Source organism: Gekko japonicus, unplaced genomic scaffold (genome assembly GCF_001447785.1).
Source record: "Gekko japonicus isolate JY-2015 unplaced genomic scaffold, Gekko_japonicus_V1.1 scaffold15, whole genome shotgun sequence".
NCBI classification, from domain to species: Eukaryota; Metazoa; Chordata; class Lepidosauria; order Squamata; family Gekkonidae; genus Gekko; species Gekko japonicus.
In genome coordinates this window covers 2,458,791-2,477,264 of record NW_015165830.1, presented here as the reverse complement: position 1 = coordinate 2,477,264, position 18,474 = coordinate 2,458,791, and the positions used below count along the sequence as shown (strand labels likewise).

At 46.0% G+C, this 18,474-nt stretch overlaps 1 protein-coding gene across 1 annotated transcript; it reads right to left on the bottom strand.

Annotated features, from left to right (window-relative positions):
* Positions 1-5,441: 5,441 nt before the first annotated feature.
* Positions 5,442-17,699, bottom strand: EME1 (essential meiotic structure-specific endonuclease 1). Its single transcript, XM_015410756.1, has 8 exons — positions 16,913-17,699; positions 16,703-16,830; positions 15,401-15,490; positions 15,019-15,131; positions 13,327-13,465; positions 11,917-12,032; positions 10,984-11,173; positions 5,442-6,588 (listed from the first exon to the last, which is right to left on the bottom strand). Exons 1-8 carry the CDS (start codon positions 17,697-17,699, stop codon positions 6,409-6,411), a joined length of 1,743 nt encoding a protein of 580 aa, XP_015266242.1. The 3' UTR covers positions 5,442-6,408.
* Positions 17,700-18,474: the final 775 nt, after the last annotated feature.

The following is an 18,474-nucleotide window of genomic DNA, read 5'->3' as shown; positions in this document are numbered from 1 at the left end:
TCCGAATAGGGGAGCAAGTCCAGCCAGTTATCCTGTTGATAGTTAATGAAACATCTCAAGAATTGCTCCAGTACTTGATTGGTTTGCTCAGTTTGGCCATCTGTCTCTGAGTGGTAAGCACTACTGAGTCCTTGCTCTACCCCAAGGAGCTTTAACAATTCCTTCCAGAATGCTGCCATGAACTGGGACCCCCTGTCCGAGATGATTTTCCTGGGCACTGAATGCAGTCTCACAATATGGTGCATAAACAATTGGGCCAGTTTTTTGGCGGAGGGTAATTGCTTGTAAGGGATGAAATGGGCTTGCTTCAAGAAAAGGTCAAACACTACCCAAGTAACTGTTCTCCCCTTGCTGGGTGGAAGATCCGTTATGAAGTCCATAGAAATGACTGCCCAAGGCCTCTTGGGGGTTTCAAAACCTGCAACTAACCAGGAGTTTTTCCAGCCCATCTTTTCCCCATTAGGCACACTTAGCAAGAGGCTACATACTGGGAGATGTCAGCCCACAGCCACCAAAACTGTCTCTGTATGAGGTGTAAAGTCTTTAAATACCCATAATGGCCAGCCAGTTTATCGTCATGTCCCGGTTTCAAAATTTCCCCTTGAAGGAAACATGGCACAAACAACATATGCTGGCAATACCAGCACCCATTCCCTCCTTGTGGCAGAGTGCCCTCCTTTTCCACATCCTCTTTGTCGGCTTCACTGAAGGCCACTTTAAATTTTTCCACCCAAGGTTCAGGATTGAGGGCCCCCTCCTTCTTTGCCCAATGGTGGGTAAGCACCCCCCCCCATTTGAGTGGGGGTGAACGTAGAGTCAATGACTTCTTTCCTCTGACTGGCATGTTGTGGGAGGCGCGGGAGTGTGTCAGCAAGAAAATTAGACTTCCCTGGAAGGTACATAAGTGGAAACTGAAACTTTGAGAAAAATGCTGCCCAACATAACTGATTTAGCATTGAGGCGCTGGGGGTGCATAAAGCCTCCAGATTTTTATGGTCAGTCCAGACCTCAAATGGCACCCAGGCCTCTTCCAACCAATATCTCCAAATAGTCAGGACCAATTTAATGGCAGCGGCCTCTTTGTCCCAAACCACCCAATTCCTCTTGGTGTCAGAGAATTTCCTCAACACATAGGCAAGGGGGTGCAGTTTCCCATCCCCCCCCTGTTGCGGTATCGCCCCCCCCCCCCTTGCCACATCTGATGTGTCCATCTGCACCACAAAGGGTTTATTTTTGTCTGGGTGGGCTAAGATTGGTTCAGAGGTGAACAGAGCCTTTAATCCATTGAAAGCCTGTTAGTACTCTGGGGCAGAGGTCATTTCGGGGGGGGGGCACATGACGAAGCCCCGCCCCCTGCTTCAGGCCGCCCCGCTTCCGGCCCTCATTCAGCCAGGAGGAGGCAGGAGAAGAGGGAGGGTAAGTTGCTTCCTCCCTGCCTCTCCCCACCCCTGCCTGCCTGGGGCCAGGGAGGGCCTTCGCGGGGCTTCCTTGCATTCCCGCTGGCCTTGCAGGTCCACCGCCGGGCCCCTCACTCTTGTTGGTTCCATGCATTTTGATCTGTCCAGCCATCCATGCATGCAACCCTCCACATCTGAGTTTCCCTGTGATGCTCTGTGTTCCTGCAGCCCCTTCTGGCCCCCAGAAAGATCATTCCTAAGGCTGTGTGGTCCAGGTGGAGGAACACACTGAGGGTTGCTGGGTTGGAGTGAGGATGGACAAGGGGATGAAATCAACCTCTTTCTCCAGTGGAGCTACGCGAGAGGAGAGAGAGAGTGTTTTCACTTCCTTGTCCTTACTCCAGCCTTCCAGTCCACAGGGGTTGGAAGGGGCTGCAGGGATAAAGAGGCACACAGGAAAACTCTGCATTCCGTGTATGGAATGGTTGGATCCAGAGGTCATTTCGGGGGGGATCGCGGAGGATCGCAGTTCCCCCAGGTGAGGTACGGGGGGGCGGGGCACATGACGAAGCCCTGCCCCCTGCTTCCAGCCGCCCCGCTTCCAGCCCTCATTCAGCCAGGAGGAGGCAAGAGAAGAGGGAGGGTAAGTTGCTTCCTCCCTGCCTCTCCCCACCCCTGCCTGCCTGGGTCCAGGGAGGGCCTTCGCGGGGCTTCCTTGCACTCCTGCCGGCCTTGCAGGTCCACCGCCGGGCCCCTCATGGGGCTCGGCAGTGGAGCTGCAAGGCCAGCGCCGGCGGCCGGGACCGTTGGGGGCGGGGTGTGTGGCCTTATGACACACTTCCGGTGATGTCAGGGGGTGTGGCATATGCTAATGAGTTATGCTAATGAGTTCCCTTAGCTCTTTTTCTACAAAATAACCCCTGCTCTGGGGCAATGCTCCCTCTAAACTGTGGAATCTTGTGAGCACAAATTCTACTTTGTGAGCTACTGGCATTTAAAGTTGTGAGCTAGTGATTTGGCTACTGCATGAATTAGTTTGCTCTGGAGGCATCCTTCCTAAGCTAAGACAAAATGAGTGAGCTGGAGGCTAAAAAACTGTGAGCTAGCTCACACTAACTCAGGTCAGAGGGAACACTGCTCCGGGGTCCACTGTAACTTTACAACATGATTTTTTAGACTCCAACCCCTTCCCTTTTGTTTTCAACAAGTCTGTGAGGGGTAGGGCTACCTGGGCAAAATTTGGGATGAAGGGGCAGTGGAAATTGGCGAACCTGAGGAATGCATGTAATTGTCTCCTCGTCTGAGGGGGGCCCCACCCTAATACATCTTTGCTTTTGTGGGGGTCCATGCTCAGTCCTTTCCCAGAGATTCGGTACTCCAGGAAGTCCAACTCTTCTTTATGGAACTCACACTTGAACAACTTTACAAACAACCAGTTCTGATAGAGGGCTTTCAGTACTTCTCTGACCACCTGCGTGTGTGAGTCCTTGTATTTCATATAAATCAAAATATCCAGATAAACCAGGACCCCCTTGAACAACTATTTATGTAACACTTTATTAATCAAGTTCATGAACACTCCAGAGGCCCCTGCTAGCCCAAATGGCATTACCAGGTATTCGAATGGTCCAAGCAGGGTATTGAAAGCAGTTTTATGTTTGTCCCGCTCCTGGCTGCGTACTCAAAGGTATTTATTTATTTAATTTATATCCCAGAGCAGGCTCAGGGTGGGATATGGGCATCCCTCAAATCTAACTTATTTATTTATTATCAAATTTATACCCCGCCCTCCCCGCAAAGCGGGCTCAGTGAAGATGCAGCTCTGAGCGGTCTCCGCCAACAAATCTTTTATCAATGGGAGGGGGTAGGCATTGGACATTGACACAGCATTCAGACCCCAGTAGTTGGTACACAGTCTCAACCCCCCTTCCTCCTTGCGGAATAGTACAAGGGCGGCAAATGGTGAGGCCGTCAGTCAGATGAACCTCTGGGCCAAATTCTTATCAATGAACTTTCACAGCTTTTCCTTTCTGGCTGGGCTCATAGAATACAGCTTCCCCTTGGGAATTTTGTGGCCAGGCAAGATCTTAATAGCACAGTCAGTGTTCCTATGAGGGGGGAGTTTGTCCCCCTCCCCCTCCTTGAATACCTTGGACAAGTTCCTGTATTCCAGGGGGATTTGACTTAGCTCCTCTCTGGCCAGGCATACCTGCTCCAGCACCAGTTGCGGATCTCCCCCCCACTCTGAGTTCCAGGAATGCGCCTGGCAGCGGAGGTCCAGAAACCACAGGGTTCCTAAGCTCCACTGGATAAAGGGGTTGTGAGATCTGAGCCAGGGGCTCCCCAGTACCATTGGGAACTTACCTGAAGGGTTCACAATGAAAGGCCTCAACTTCCAATGGGATTCCACTCCCACTGGTAGGTGAGCTGTGCGGTGCATGGGTACCCCGTCCATCTGGAAGAAAACCAGGGGCTCCTCCAACTCTTGCAGCTTGGCCCCCAATACTATCACCAAAGCCAGGCTGATTAGGTCTCGGGTACACCCTGAGTCAATAAGAGAGCACACCCAAATGTGGATATGCAGGGGGGGACTGGCCACAGTCACGTAAAATAGGAGGGAAGAGGATCTCACCGATTCTGGTGTGGGAGAATTTCAGACCTGCCATTTAGTGCCCTTCACAGAAGGTCCCAGCCTTTTCCCACTGGCTGTTGTAGCTCTTCCTCACTGGATGAGATGCTTTCCAAATCCTTTCTCCCTCCCGAATGGAGGGCTCTCAGCTGCTTGGGATGACTCCCGGGTGGTTTAGTCCTCTTCTCCGGTCCCTTGCGTTCCTCTTTCTTCACTCCACTGGGGCTCCTCTTGCCCGGGCAATTGGCGGCAAAGTGCCCAGGGGTTCCACACTTCAGGCACAACCCATGCCACATCCTCTGCTCCCAAACCCCTGGAGTTGACCTCGCTGCCCTTCGGCTCCCCATTCAGTGCCTTTGCCAGGGCTTGGGGTGGTACATCTTTAGAAGGTTGCAGCGGTTCTCCGCCTCACAGGCCATGTGGATTTAGCCGTTTAGGGTTACAGGGTTGTCTTGGGTCAGGGCTTTGTCCAGGATGGTGTGTAGAATTCGATGAGCACTTCCTCCAGGCACCCTTGCTATTTGGCCGCATACATCTTGAATTCGTCAGAGAACTCCCTGACAGACTGGCTGCCTTGCTTCAGTCCCCAGAGTCAGGTCCTGGCTTGCTCCAGCGGGTCTTCTGGCCCCCCCACGTTGTACAGTCCCACAAACCAGTCCGCTGTGAGCCCAGGTAATCCACTTGGTACTCATCTGAGGCAAAAGTGTGGCCCCACTCCCTCAGGAACTTCCAGACCTAGAGCACAAAAAATGCCAGCTTCCCTGGAGTCCCGTTGAACGTGGCTTTGAGAGCGTCTCTGGGGGCCCCTGGACCAGGGTGTGGAGGATGTGGTTCTGGAGGGGTCTCACTCCCCAGAGGGGGGCAGTCTGAGCGTCATCACCTCCTGCCTGCAACCGCAAGCTGCGGAGCTCCTGCTGCAGCACATCCCGGATGACGTCCACCAAGCCACCCAGGGTGGCCTGGGTGTCCCTGTACAACTCTGTGATCTCTGCCTGCAGCTCTGGTGGGACATATTCGATCTCCATCTCTTACAGATGGCATCTTTCCACTTCTGCTCTTGCAACCATTGAGCGCTCGGGATCATTGCAGAAGATTCCCAAAATCCGATGACGGTCCCTTTCTGATCACCATCACCAGAAGCCATTGGCCCCCATGGAAGGGGTAGCCGAGTCCGGGGCTTCCCACTGTCCTCTCTCAAGCCATGGCTGTTTCCATTTCACATCATTTTCCTTAGGCCCCTCTGCAAGGTTAGCGGGGCCCTCTTTGGGTTCAGGTGATTTCAGAGGGGGCTTAGCTTCCCCTTCCTCCCCTCTGTTGCTGATGGCGGTTGCGGTGCTATGGTTTGAGGGAAATGCAGTTCTGACACTATGTCAGGTCTTGAAGGAACTCACTCCCAACAACACTCTCTTGGCAGGGATTTCTTTATTGAGAGGTAAAGAGGTTTCAAGCATAGATGAATCTGTGTCAGAACTGAACCCCTTGGCACCAGTTCCCCTATTATACATAATTCAAACAATCCCTCCCCAGCGACCAAACCAATCATACCCAGACATCCAGCTTGCCAAAATCTACGGTGCACCATCAGCCCTCTTTCAACACCTGCAAATCTACGGTTACATTACCTAGCAGTGTCTGCTACCAGTGCCTGGTACTCAAGGTCAAGCATACATACGTCCCAGCAAAGGGAGGCCTCACATGGACACAGTTACAAGCCAGTGTGACTCTCAGCAAAGCAATTCCACACATACACTCCCCAATTCCCAGCCAGACTAAGAAGGCAGTGAGCTTACAGACATCAAAGACAGACAGTTAAGAAAACATATGGCAAACGAGGCCCGAGTCTGACATTACCCAAATTCCATAATCCATTGTTCTTTGAAGTATAATCAAACCTATCATTCAATATGAACGGATTATAGGTTGGGCTCTTGCAAACAAGAATGTAGAGTTTAAGGTCTTCTATAACCTATGGAATGAAAGGAGAATATTGTTCCAGTTTGGTGGATGGGCAGCTCTACGTTGAAATAACAATATATGAAGTCAGACTTATTCACAGACAGCTTTAACTTCCACTATTCTGCTTTGAGGTTAACACTGTGCATGATAGCCATTTACTGCTCATGGGTTATATAGCAGTTTGGGATAACAGTTGCTTTTTAAAAAGTTTATTTGCCAGACTGCCACCATATCTCACAAATGAAAGTAAACGTTTTCAATTAGCTGCAGTGGACGAAGACAGATTTGGGATTGTTGGCTGAGAAGACTTCTGTAGGCAGGGTCATTTCTCCTTTCCAGGCTCTGAGAAACTTTTATGTTTTCAAAAATGTTTAATGCTCCCCCCCATAATAAAATGAATAGTTTGAACAGAGAGTCTGCTTCAATCTATATTTTTGGTTCATCCAGTGAAAGGTCAGGATTATGGGAAGTCATCTGTAAGTAAATCCGTTTGGAGAGCTCCAGACCAACCCGTCTTGTAGTGGCAGTCACACCATCACCACGGCGTACAGGTATCTCTGCAAGAAGCTTCTGTCGCTCCTGTTCAGAAGTGGTGGTGTTGTAGGCCTAAATGTAACACAGATCAAGACTGGATCACTAAAATAGTATAACGTATTCTGTAGCAATGGTCAGGTTGACTTTGAATTCTCATGTTTTCCCAAATAGGTAACCACAATGCATCATTGTTGTGATGCGGAAACCACTACTTCTAACTGTAAACATGCACCCTAGACCAGTCTATTTGTTTACTTATCACTCATAGCCAGAGATTTATTTTTCTACTTTCCACCCATGAGACAGCAGTAAACAGCTGCTGGGGGGTGGGTTGTACAGCTGAAGGAAGTTTAGTCTGATATTAGGAATGCATTCCTAACTATTATAGTGCATGAGTAATTAAATAAACTATAGAATCATACAGTTGGAAGGGACCTCCAGGGTCACCTAGTCCAACCCCCTGCACAATGCCCCAGTGACACCTGCTCCATGCCCAGGAGATGGCAAAAAAGCCCCTCCAGGATCCCCGGCCAAACTGGCCTAGAGAAAATTACTTCCTGACCCCAAAGTGGCAATTGGTATTTCCCTGAGCTTGTAAGAAAGGGCCATGAGAACTAAGCACTGATGCAACCCTTCCTGCCCTCCCTTCTTGTGATCTGCCTAAGTTCACAGAATCAGCATTGCTGTCAGATGGCCATCTAGCCTCTGTTTGAAAACCTCCAAAGAAGGAGAGCCCACCAACGCCCAAGGAAGCCTGTTCCACTGAGGAACTGCTCTGTCAGTAAGTTCTTCCTAATGTCTAGCTGAAAACTCTTTTGATTTAATTTCAACCTGTTGGTTCTGATCCAACCTCCTGGGGCAACAGAAAACAACTCTGCACCATCCTCTATATGACAGCCCTTCAAGTATTTGAAGATAGTTATCATATCACCTCTCAGTCCTCTCCTCTCCAGGCTAAACATACCCAGCTCCTTCAACCTTTCCTCAAAGGACTTGGTCTCCAGACCCCCCCTCACCATCTTTGTTACCCTCCTCTGGACACGTTCCAGCTTGTTTATATCTTTAAATTGTGGTGCCCAAAACTGAACACAATACTTTAGGTGTGGTCTAACCAGAGCAGAGTAAAGCAATACCATCGCTACGTATGACCTGGACACTATACTTCTGTTGATACAGCTCAAAATCGCATTTGCCTTTTTACCTACCACATCTCATACTGCTGACTTTACTAAGACCCTTAGATCCTTTTCACACATACTACTGCCATGACAAGTTTCCGCCATCCTATAATTATGCATTTGATTTTTCTTACCTAAATGCAGAACTTTACATTTATCCCCAGTGAAATTTATTTTATTTGTTTTACCCCAGTTCTCCAGCCTGTCAAGATGATCCTGTATCCTGACTGTCTTCTACCATATTTGCTACCCCTCCCAATTTAGTGTCATCTGCAAATTTAATAAGCATTCCCTCTACTCCTTCATCCAAATCATTGATAAAGATGTTGAACAAAACAGGTCCCAGGACAGATCCCTGAGGCACTCCACTTGTCACTCCTCTCCAAGAGGATGAGGAACCATTAACAAGCATTCGTTGGGTGTGATTTGTCAACCAGTTACAGATCCATCTAACAGTAGTAGGATCCAAACCACATTTTACCAACTTGTCAAAAAGAATATTATGTGGAACCTTATCAAAAGCCTTACTGAAATCAAGATAAACTATGTCTACAGCATTCCCCTGATCCAGCAAGGTAGTAACTTTCTTGAAAAAAGACATAATGTTAGTCTGATATGACATGTTCTTGAGAAACCCATGCTGGCTCTCAGTAATCACAGCTATCCTTTCTAAATGCTCAAGGACTGACTGACAGATGATTTGTTCTAAAACTTTTCCAGGTGTAGATGTCAAGCTGACGGGTCAGTAGTTGCCCGGATCCTCCTTTTTCCCCCTTCTTGAAGATGAGGACAACATTTGCTCGCCTCCAATTTTCCGACACTTCACCTGTTCTCCAAGAATTCTCAAAAATAACGGACAAAGGCTCAGAAATTACATTCGAGAGTTCTTTTAGTACCCTTGAATGCAATTCATCTGGCCCTGAGGACTTAGTTTCGTTTAAAGAAACTAGGTCAGAGATGTAGAACTGATTTGTTATGAGAGCCGGATCTGACATAAATGTCACTTTGTTGGACCGGGCCATGTGGGCCATAAAACAATGCCAGGTACCTTAGATAGAAACTGCATAAAAGAGAGCAGCTGTTTCCGAGTTGGTGTATCATCACTGCAAATTCCCATGGGCTGGGAGGAGGATGCAAAGGAAAACCCATATGGGCAGACTGGAGAGTGAGCAGTGCAGCAATGGGCAGATGCTCCCACATTGTTTGACTGCTGCAGATGAGGTTGTTCCACCATGCTGAAGCCACAATCAGAGTGGCTCCACCCACTCCCCTCAAGCAGTCTTCCATTCCCTCCCTTGCACTAGTTGCTCGTGGGCCGTATAACAGCCTTGGATGGGCCGGTTCTGGCCCCTGGGCCTTATGCTTTACACCCCTGAACTAGTTGTTTATGTACCACCCCTTTGCTGAACCTAGGCTGCAACTCCCCTCATTATGTGTTTTGTTTTAGCTTGGAGAAACGACAGCTTGGGATGACATGATCAAAGTTTATAAGATTATGCATGGGATAGAGCAGGTAGAGAAAGAAGTACTTTTCTCCCTTTCTCACAATACAAGAACTTGTGGGCACTCAATGAAATTGCTGAGCAGTCAGGTTAGAACAGATAAAAGGAAGTACTTCTTCACCCAAAGAGTGATTAACACATGGAATTCACTGCCACAGGAGGTGGTGGCGAATACAAGTATGGACAGCTTCAAGAGGGAATTGGATAAACATATGGAGCAGAGGTTCATCAGTGGCTATTAGCCACAAGGTATAGATAGGAACTCTCAGTATGGGGCAAATGATGCTGAACCTCCTGATGGCACCTGGTATTTTTGGCCACTGTGTGACAGTGTTGGACTGGATGGGCCATTGGCCTGATCCAACATTGGCGTCTCTTATGTTCTCATGTTTTTGACATGTTGAGCACCGTTTCCCTCACAAGAGAAGACTGAGAGAAAGTAGGAACTGAGCAGTTCGTCCCTCTCTTCATCACCTGTTACAATTTCACTTTCCTGTTCCCACAGTGGGCCCACCATGTCCTTGCTCTTTTTCTTACTTTGAACATAACAAAAGAATCCTATTTTGTTGTTTTTAGCATCTATTGCTAACCTAAGCTCATACTGAGATTTAGCTTTTCTAACACTCCCCCTACAAGCATTGGTTATTTGTTTATATTCATCCTTGGTTATAAGGCCCTCCTTCCGTTTCCTAAATGAGTCTTTATTTCTCCAATCTTTAGAAAGCTGTTTATGGAACCACCTTGGTTTCTTTAAGCTCCTCCCATTTTTTCTTCTCATAGGAACCGTTTGTGATTGTACCTTCAGTATTTCACTTTTAAGAAACTCCCATCCCTCTTGAACTCCCTTCTCCTTATGTATTTCTGACCATGGGATTCTACCCAGCATAACTTTAAGTTTGTTAAAATTTGCTTTTCTGAAGTACATATAGCTTTTTCCTTCCCCAAGACTGTAAATTCCAAAATTACATTGTCAATACTACCCAGTGTGCCAGCTACTTTCACCTTGTGAACTAGTTCTTTCCTGTTGGTGAGAATCAAGTCCAACATAGCAGTGGAGGAGTGGGGAATCAAACCCGGTTCTCCCAGATTAGAGTCCGTGCACTTAACCACTACACCAAACTGGCTCTCTTTGCTAGGAAGTATGTGTGCTTGACCTTGAATACCAGGTGCTGGTACCAAACACTGCTAGATAATGTAACTATAGATTTGCAGGTGTTGGAGGAGGACTGATGGTGCACCGTAGATTTTGGCAGGCTGGATATCTGGGTGTGATTGGTTTGGTCACTAGGAGGGGATTGTTTGAATTATGTATAATTGGGGAACTGGTGCCAAGGGGTCAGTTCTGACACAGATTCATCTATGCTTGAAACCTCTTTACCTCTCAACAAATCACTGCCAAGAGTGTGTTAGGAGTGAGTTCTTCAAGACCTGACAGGTAACAGCAACTTAGAGCAGGACATGGATTTTATGGAGCTAAATCTTTGAGGGTATTTCTTTTTTGAAAACCTTTTGAAAATGGGTAGAATGAGTAGTGCTCCGGTCCCAAATGACCCCTAGTTATATTTGTTCAGGACTATGAATATTCCACACTACAGAAGCTCTACAAATTAGACAAATATGCATTGATTTGTTTTTCTTCCCAGAATTGGATTCCCTATGTGGCTTGTGGACTTTGCTGGATGTTTTAAAAAAGAATGAGAATTTCAACATGTAAACATGGCATAAACATTGAGATTCCATGTCTGCACATGAAATACAGCCATTCTTGTTGCAGGAGAATAACGTACCTGTACAAGGAGCAGTGGAGAAGGGTATTTGGTCACGATGGCATTAGCCATCTCTAAACTGACCCGGTTAAACTGCTGAAGCTGTCTCTTCCAAACTTGCAGCAGACCTTTTCCAGAGCAGTCTACCTTTCTACCTCCAATCCAGTCACCCTCCAAGCAGAAGGAAAAGCTGGGTTTATCCCGTTCTCTTCTGTAAAAGGTACAAAGGAGAAATGCAATCTAATGAGCATGGAAAGGAAATTCCAATACAAACAATGCATTTTAAACACAAGAAATTCAGACTGAGTGCGATAACCCGGTTCAAGGAGTGGTGCAGTAGAAGCAGCACTCTGAGGGTCTACCATCAGGCAACTGTCTTTCCTATAGCATTTGAATGCCTGAAAGCAGAAAATACATTCAAGATCCCCAGCCAATTGCAACTCTCAGGTATGTTTTGGAAACGTGCTCCTCAAGAATTACAAAGACGACACAGTCAACCTGCCCTACAAACGCAGGAAGCCAGCCTTTCTGTAACATGTGATGCTATCTAAAGATGGAGCCAGTTCAGGCAGAAGCCAGGAAGTGAGTGAAATAGGAGGAGGTCTTGATGTTTTCAGATGAGCTGGGAGAAAAGGTAGGAGAATGTAAGAGGTCTTGGCAGGGGTCCACACAAGCTTCTTCGGTGATGTCTAGGCCTAACTAGGCCTAAGGTGGCAGCAGTAGCAAACTGAAGATGGTACCAATGGAGAACTGCTGCACAGAGGACTTTACCTCAGGCCTCCCCAGAGACCTCCACTGAGGCCCCACTTCAATAATGAATATTTCAGATTTAAGTGAAAGGCCTTGCACTGGAGGTTGATGGTTGCATCTCCAGCAGCATCCCCTTAAATTCAGGCTGCTGACATATCCCCAGGAAACGCCCTGAGAAATAGGCGTCTTTATTTCCTCACTCACTTGAATGGTGCTTCAGCTACAGCCTTGGTGAACATGCTGACAAAATCAGCAAACTCCTTCCAGCTCTCGAGGATTCGAACCTGGATGCCCGTGGAAAGCTGTAGCCCCACTAAAGCCTGCAAATGGAAAGACTAAATGGTGAGCAAAGCAGCCTACCTTTGGAATATGGGACGATACTACTACCCAAGTCACCACTTTGGTACAGTACACAATCTTAACCATTCCCCTCACCTTAGAAAAGGACACCTCCTGTGAGAAGGTGTATTTATTTATTTTATTCAATTTATACCCTGCCCTCCCAGCCGAGGCAGGCTCAGGGCGGCTTACATATGTACAACAGCTAAAAATGTAGAATCTAAGACAGTCAAGCTGCTTTTCAAGGCTGGTTCTCCAGTCTTCAACCAAACTGTCTGCCAATCTGACTTACAATACTCTCAGTCATAATACTTCTGCATTTGAAGGACTGCCTCCCCCTTTGGAATGCCTTCCCCCCCAGAAGGCCCATTTGGCCTCTCCATACTGTCATTTAGGCACCAGGCCTGATCATTTCTCTCTATCCAGGCTTTTAATAGAGAAACAATTTGCTATAGTGGTTAGAGTGGCAGAGGATCTGACACCCAGGTTTGAATCTCCACTGCCAATGGAAGCTTGCCAGTTGACTCTCGGCCAGCCACTCTTGCTCAGCCTATCCTGCCTCACAGGTTTGTGTGAGGATAAAATGGAGGAGGAAGAATGATGTTATAAGCCACTTTAGATCCCTCTTCGGGTAAAACGCAGAGTATAAATTTCTAAAGAAAGACGCAATAGACGTTTTGTCCCATCTTTTTCATCTAGTTGTTTTATAGTCTACATATTGTTTTTATGGTTATTGCTATTTTATTACTGCTTTTATCTGAGTAAATGACATGTTGTTGTTTATGTCCTGTGGCCTTTTAAAAAAAAAATCACCAATTTTATTCCTTTTAAAAATGATTTTATGTCTTATGCTTTTATTATTTATTTCTGTACTTTGTTAGCCATCTTGGCAGCCTATGCATCTCCTCCTCCTCACTGGCAGTCTTTAAGCAGCAGCTGGACAAACACTAGTCAGGGATGCTCTAGGCTGATCCTGCATTGAGCAGGGGGTGGGACTAGATGGCCTGTATTGGCCCCTTCCAACTCTGTGATTATATAATTCCTAAATACGTAAATCAGCTGTGACCCACAATGTGGCTGGTTTCTTCAGCCTTTGTGTTTTGCTGTGTGCTCCAGCCATGGCACAACTGTACCTACCAACCCACGCAGAAGACTGAGGTCAAATGTCTGGCAGCTGAAGGGTATAATTCCCTGAAGAAGTTCTTTGCAGGAGACGACTTAACTGTATTGAAGAGATGTCCTGTAAAAAACACATGCCTACTGTTCCAAACTCACTTCTTCCACATCCACTCTGGATAACTCTGGGGCTGGAATGGTCTTCCCTTTCCGATTCCTTTGTTTTCCCTGTCCCTGTACCTCACTGCTGTTTGGTAGGGCTCGCTGCAGTCTCTTTTGTTGCTTCTGCTTGTGAGAACTAAGAAGACAAAAACTTAAATCAATAGTCAGTTATTCCAGAAAAGGGGCAGCAGGAGTAAAATGAGTGGCAGAACTGCAAACAAGCTCTCAGACAAGTTTGACCACCTCAGTAAGCACACAGCCATGACAGAAAGAAACTGAGTTTTGAGTTAGAGTACTGCCAGTTTTGAATTTCTTCCCAGGATATATGCTCTGGGTTTGTACAATAAACCTTTTTTTATACAACAATGGGAAGGACTTCTTTCACTTAGGCTAAAGGCGTAAAATTTCTAGAAATTTTGAAGCCTGAGGTTTTGCTTTTTTTACGAAAGTGGAATTTCTTGAACTGCTTTAAACATAAAACCCATCATTTATAACTTACTTGGCATATAACACTGTACTATTTTGAATATTTATGAAATGTAAAAGGATACATGCCTTAACTTTCTACAATAAAAAAATACAAACATAGCCAATTCTAGAGGCGGAAAGTGCTGCAAAGTACACCCTATTCTATCTTAAGCACATATCTCTTGGTCTGGGCTATCTGAGTGGTAAGGAAAAAAAGTTGAAAATAGTCAACACAGATTGTGTAGTAAAGAAAAGGAATTGTGTACCTTGGACAGAAACTATCTCACATGGCCATAAATAAGGGCAGTGGCATATATAGATAGCATTAAAGTTTCTAAAATGGAAAGCCCTGAACGATTATCTTCATACACATTATAGCATGTTAATTGTGGACAAAATTATTCACTTCCAAACATACACTTGAAAATATGTTGTATATGTCTGCAGCATGAGTGCACAACAGATGGCCTGCATGTGGCCTGGTAGAACCATGTTGCGCGCTGTCTGAAGCCCCTTCCCATGAGGCAGGGGAAAGGAGGCGTTTCCAGCCCCCTCCTCCACTCCTCGTCGTGTCTTTGTCTTCCCTGAAGAATGGGCAAGTGAGAGCTGCTGCCTGTGAGGAAAAGTGACAAATGTCTCTCTCATCCTGTGCTTCACTACTCCACAGGCAGCACCTGTGGTGATAGCAGGTTGCACCATTTCATACTCGAGATGAGCAATAATTACCACAGAAAACAACTTTACCAACCACAACATATCCATTCTAAAACTGGTCCCAAAACAGCATATACACAATGAAGTTGGGGTCAACCAGCTCTGCTTTGATAGCATACTTTGTCTTGAAATACAATGCTACTTAGATACAATGAGGGGAGAAAATGAGTCAGTCTTTTAATTCTTCATTCTTGGGTCTTGTCTCTGAACTGTTGATTTATTTTTGCCTTTTCCCCCAGCCCATCTTAGCCAGAGAATTTAGGCCTGCTAAATGATGCAAATATACAAAACAGATTTTTATATGCCAAAGATTTGCTGTCAAACATGGTGCCCCCATGACACAACGTGAGGTAAAGAGTAGAGTCTGCCAGGAATTCAGATGACAGCTGAGTGAATCCTAAAGCAAGAAAAAATTACCCACCTCTACAAAAACAGTACCTTAGTTCCAAACCAATTCAGGAAAAGAAAAAACAAAATCCAAACATCTCTGCAACGAACAATTCTAACCTGAAGTATTTTTCTAGTTCAACTACAGCCATTGCCAGAGTTTTCCCAGGGATTTTCTTCTTGACATCAGCCACAAAGTTCTGCAGAGTCACACTAGATCCTTCCATGCTAACCTATTTAAAAAAGGAGAAGCTATACTTTTTTGGACCAAGGCAAAAACCCATAACCTCCAACCAAATCCATATGGTTATAAAATCATCTCTGCCGATTCATGAACTAGCAAACCTTCCCCAACGAAACAAAGCATTTACAATCTGTGAACCTGCTTCCAGGACTGTCACAATAGACCTCTGCAGTTTTTCAGCATTTGGCCTTTTTTTTGCCAAAAGCCACCATAAATCTTGTCACTAGCTAACTGAACAGCAACTAGAAGTGACCTCACCAGCTTATCGTTTTGGATCATGGAGACAAAGTCTTCTAGGAGCACGAGAACAAGGATGTCGGGTTCTTCTTTCCAGTTGTCATCTTCAGCCTTCGGACACAAACACCACAGACTTAAGACCAGAGGAGAGTCGAAGACAAAGAAAATACATAGAATAATTCCATTCTCTACATTGTTTGTGATGTGCCATACCTTATACCAGGTTTTGTTTGCATTGGGTTTTTTTTTTTTTTTGATTTTGTGATCCTAGTCCTGTCAGATTTGTATGGGACATCTTTTTCCTGAGTGCATTGTTTTTACATACTGTAATCTGCCTCATGTCTCAGTGAGGAAGTCAGGCTACAAGTAAAGGAAATAAATAAATATAATGGCAATTATCGGGGGGGGGGGGGAACTCCACTGCAAATACTGCAGAACTACTGTGCATTTGGTCTAACAAATAGATTCAATTCCAGTAGCGCCTTAGAGACCATTAAGATTTTCAAGGTAGGAGCTTTTGAGAGCCAAAGCTCCTGTCGTCAGACACAAGCAGGAATCTGACAGAGGGAGCTCTTACTCTCGAAAGGTCATCCCCTGAAACCCTTGTTGGTCTCTAAGGTGCTGCTGAGCTCGAATCCAACGCGTTTACTACAGACCAAAACAGCTACCCTCTGAAATTGGTCTAGCAAAGAAAGCCACATTCTTCATAGAATGTATCCCACTACTATGCAACATATTAATTAAACTTACATGATGGTAACTACAGAATAAAGCTGTTCATCAAATTATATGCAGCAAAGCTAGACTACAAACAACACCCAACTCAATGACTATGGAATTGGCTTCACTTTGGAATTAAATTCAGATTGTTTCCAAAGAGGGTGAATTAGTGAGCAATCTTGGATGAAGATGGGGATCCGAGAGTAATAGGGGTCCGGAGAACTATTACAAACTACTGAAATCTTCAGTGCCGGAATTCTATTCTGGAGGAATCCTCAGAAAATTTCCCACAAGGTGCATCACAGCTTAATTGTTTATATTGTTGGGTATAGGCCCACAACTTACAACAAGCTTTAGTGATGAGGGAGATAACTCTTGAAATATTTGCTCGGGTAACACAGAAAATATTGCTGGGAAAGGAATGTACCACTTCGTGCACGTGTTGCAGGGATTAAAAGAAGAAAACCTTCAACTACATGTTTATTAAGATCTGTCAGAACAACAAAGTCACCAAAGAAATACCACTGACAGTCAACAGCCTGTGCCAACATAGCCATTTGCTAGAAATGGGGGGTAAGGGGGGGGAGATGTTTGCTTCCCTACTTGAGTTAGTCCAGTTTTCCTTCTCCAGGTAATACTGCAGGGAACTGCTTGATTCGCAATGATGTAGCTACAGTCCATGGACTGCAGAGTGGTAAGCACCTGTCCACCACCTTCTACCTGTAAAAGACCTAAAGTGGGGATAGAGGTCAGGGATCCGTAGGGAGGGTAAAAGATTAACTCCTAACAGAGCTAGGAATGAAAGGGCAATACCTGGATCCAGCACTATTTGAATGCGTTTCAGACACTCTTCCGGTCTCTGAGCCTTCCGCAGATTGGCAAGAGCCTTCTTCCTCTCCCTTTCCTGCTCCTGCAGCCTCTTCCGAGTTTCTTGATCTTTTCTCTTCTGTATGGCGGCCTGGTAAGCTTTGTCAAGTTCCTCCTGGCTGTGTTTTGTTTTTGTCTGAACAGGGAAGGACTTCGGGTTCATCTCAGCTATTTGGTGGCTTCCATTTTCTTCTGAGCACTGAGAGAGACAAACTGAAAGCTGGTTCACAGATTGTTTCTTGGGAACTCTGGAAGCCTCTTCCTGGTCGCTGTCTGACAACTCCCAAGTATTCGGTACAGCTCTCCTCCAAACGTCTGGTGCTCTGGGTTGTGACTGCTGCCAGCAATCAGTGGCTACTTGCTCATCATTTGAGTGTAGGCTCTTGTGCCCAACCAAGTCTTGGCTTCTTGGCTCCTGGATTCTAGTAAATGAAGCCCCAGCTGTAGAAGGCTTGGCGTTCAAGAGGTTCTTCCTGAGCCTTTCAGCCAAGGGCATCAGGTCCTCATCCTCTTCACTTTCACTGCTGAGTTCTGACATTTTTTTCAGCTGAATAGCTGCTTCGGCTGAATCTTGTCCACTACAGGCCTTTTTCCATGCAGGAGACAGAGTGGATGAGTCCTCAGAATCCGAGCTGGAGAGGACAACGACTTCATCTCTCAGAGGTAGCTGCTTCTTTAGAAAAGAAAAGGTGGGTAGCTCCTCACCCTCACTGTCACCCACCTCTGGGAACATTGTGTATACCCTTGTACGATGAAAAGAGGGCAGTGGAACTAGGTAACATCTAAGGAAGGAAGGACAACAATTAAAGTCACTGGCAGCTGCAAGACAACTTTAGCCAGGACACCACACTCTCTACTTATCTACAGGAAAGGACTAACCAACATTTCTTGGGTTCTCCGACAAGGAGATTTCCAACACATTAATCAATTTGTCTTGTAGAAAGATGTTGCCTGTTATAAAAAGTTACTGCAGAGGAGTCATTTGCAAAGTTTTGCTCTTTGTGCAGGGCAGCAGGCAGAGGGAAATCCACCCAACTATGTACCACATCCTCTAGAATGAGAATGCCTTGGAATAAAGAATCTGATACAAAATTCACTTCCTGGGGATGTAGTGATGGCCACAGGAATAAACAACTTTAAAGTGGATTAGATAGATTCATGGAGAATATGTCTATCAGTGGCCACTTGCCGTGGTGACCAGTGTTCCCTCTAAGCTGAATTAGTGTGAGCTAGCTCACAGTTTTTTAGCCTCTAGCTCACACATTTTTGTCTTAGCTCAGGAAAGATGGCTCCAGAGCAAACTAATTTATGCAGCAGCCAAATGGCTCTCTCGCAACTTTTAATGCCAACAGCTCACAAAGTAGAATTTTTGCTCACAAGACTCCACAGCTTAGAGGGAGCATTGGTGGTGACTATGGGAACCTCCACATTTAGAGGCACTAAACCTCTGAATCCCAGAGCCAGGAGGCAACATCAGGGAAGGTCTTGGCCTCTATGCCCTGTTGTTG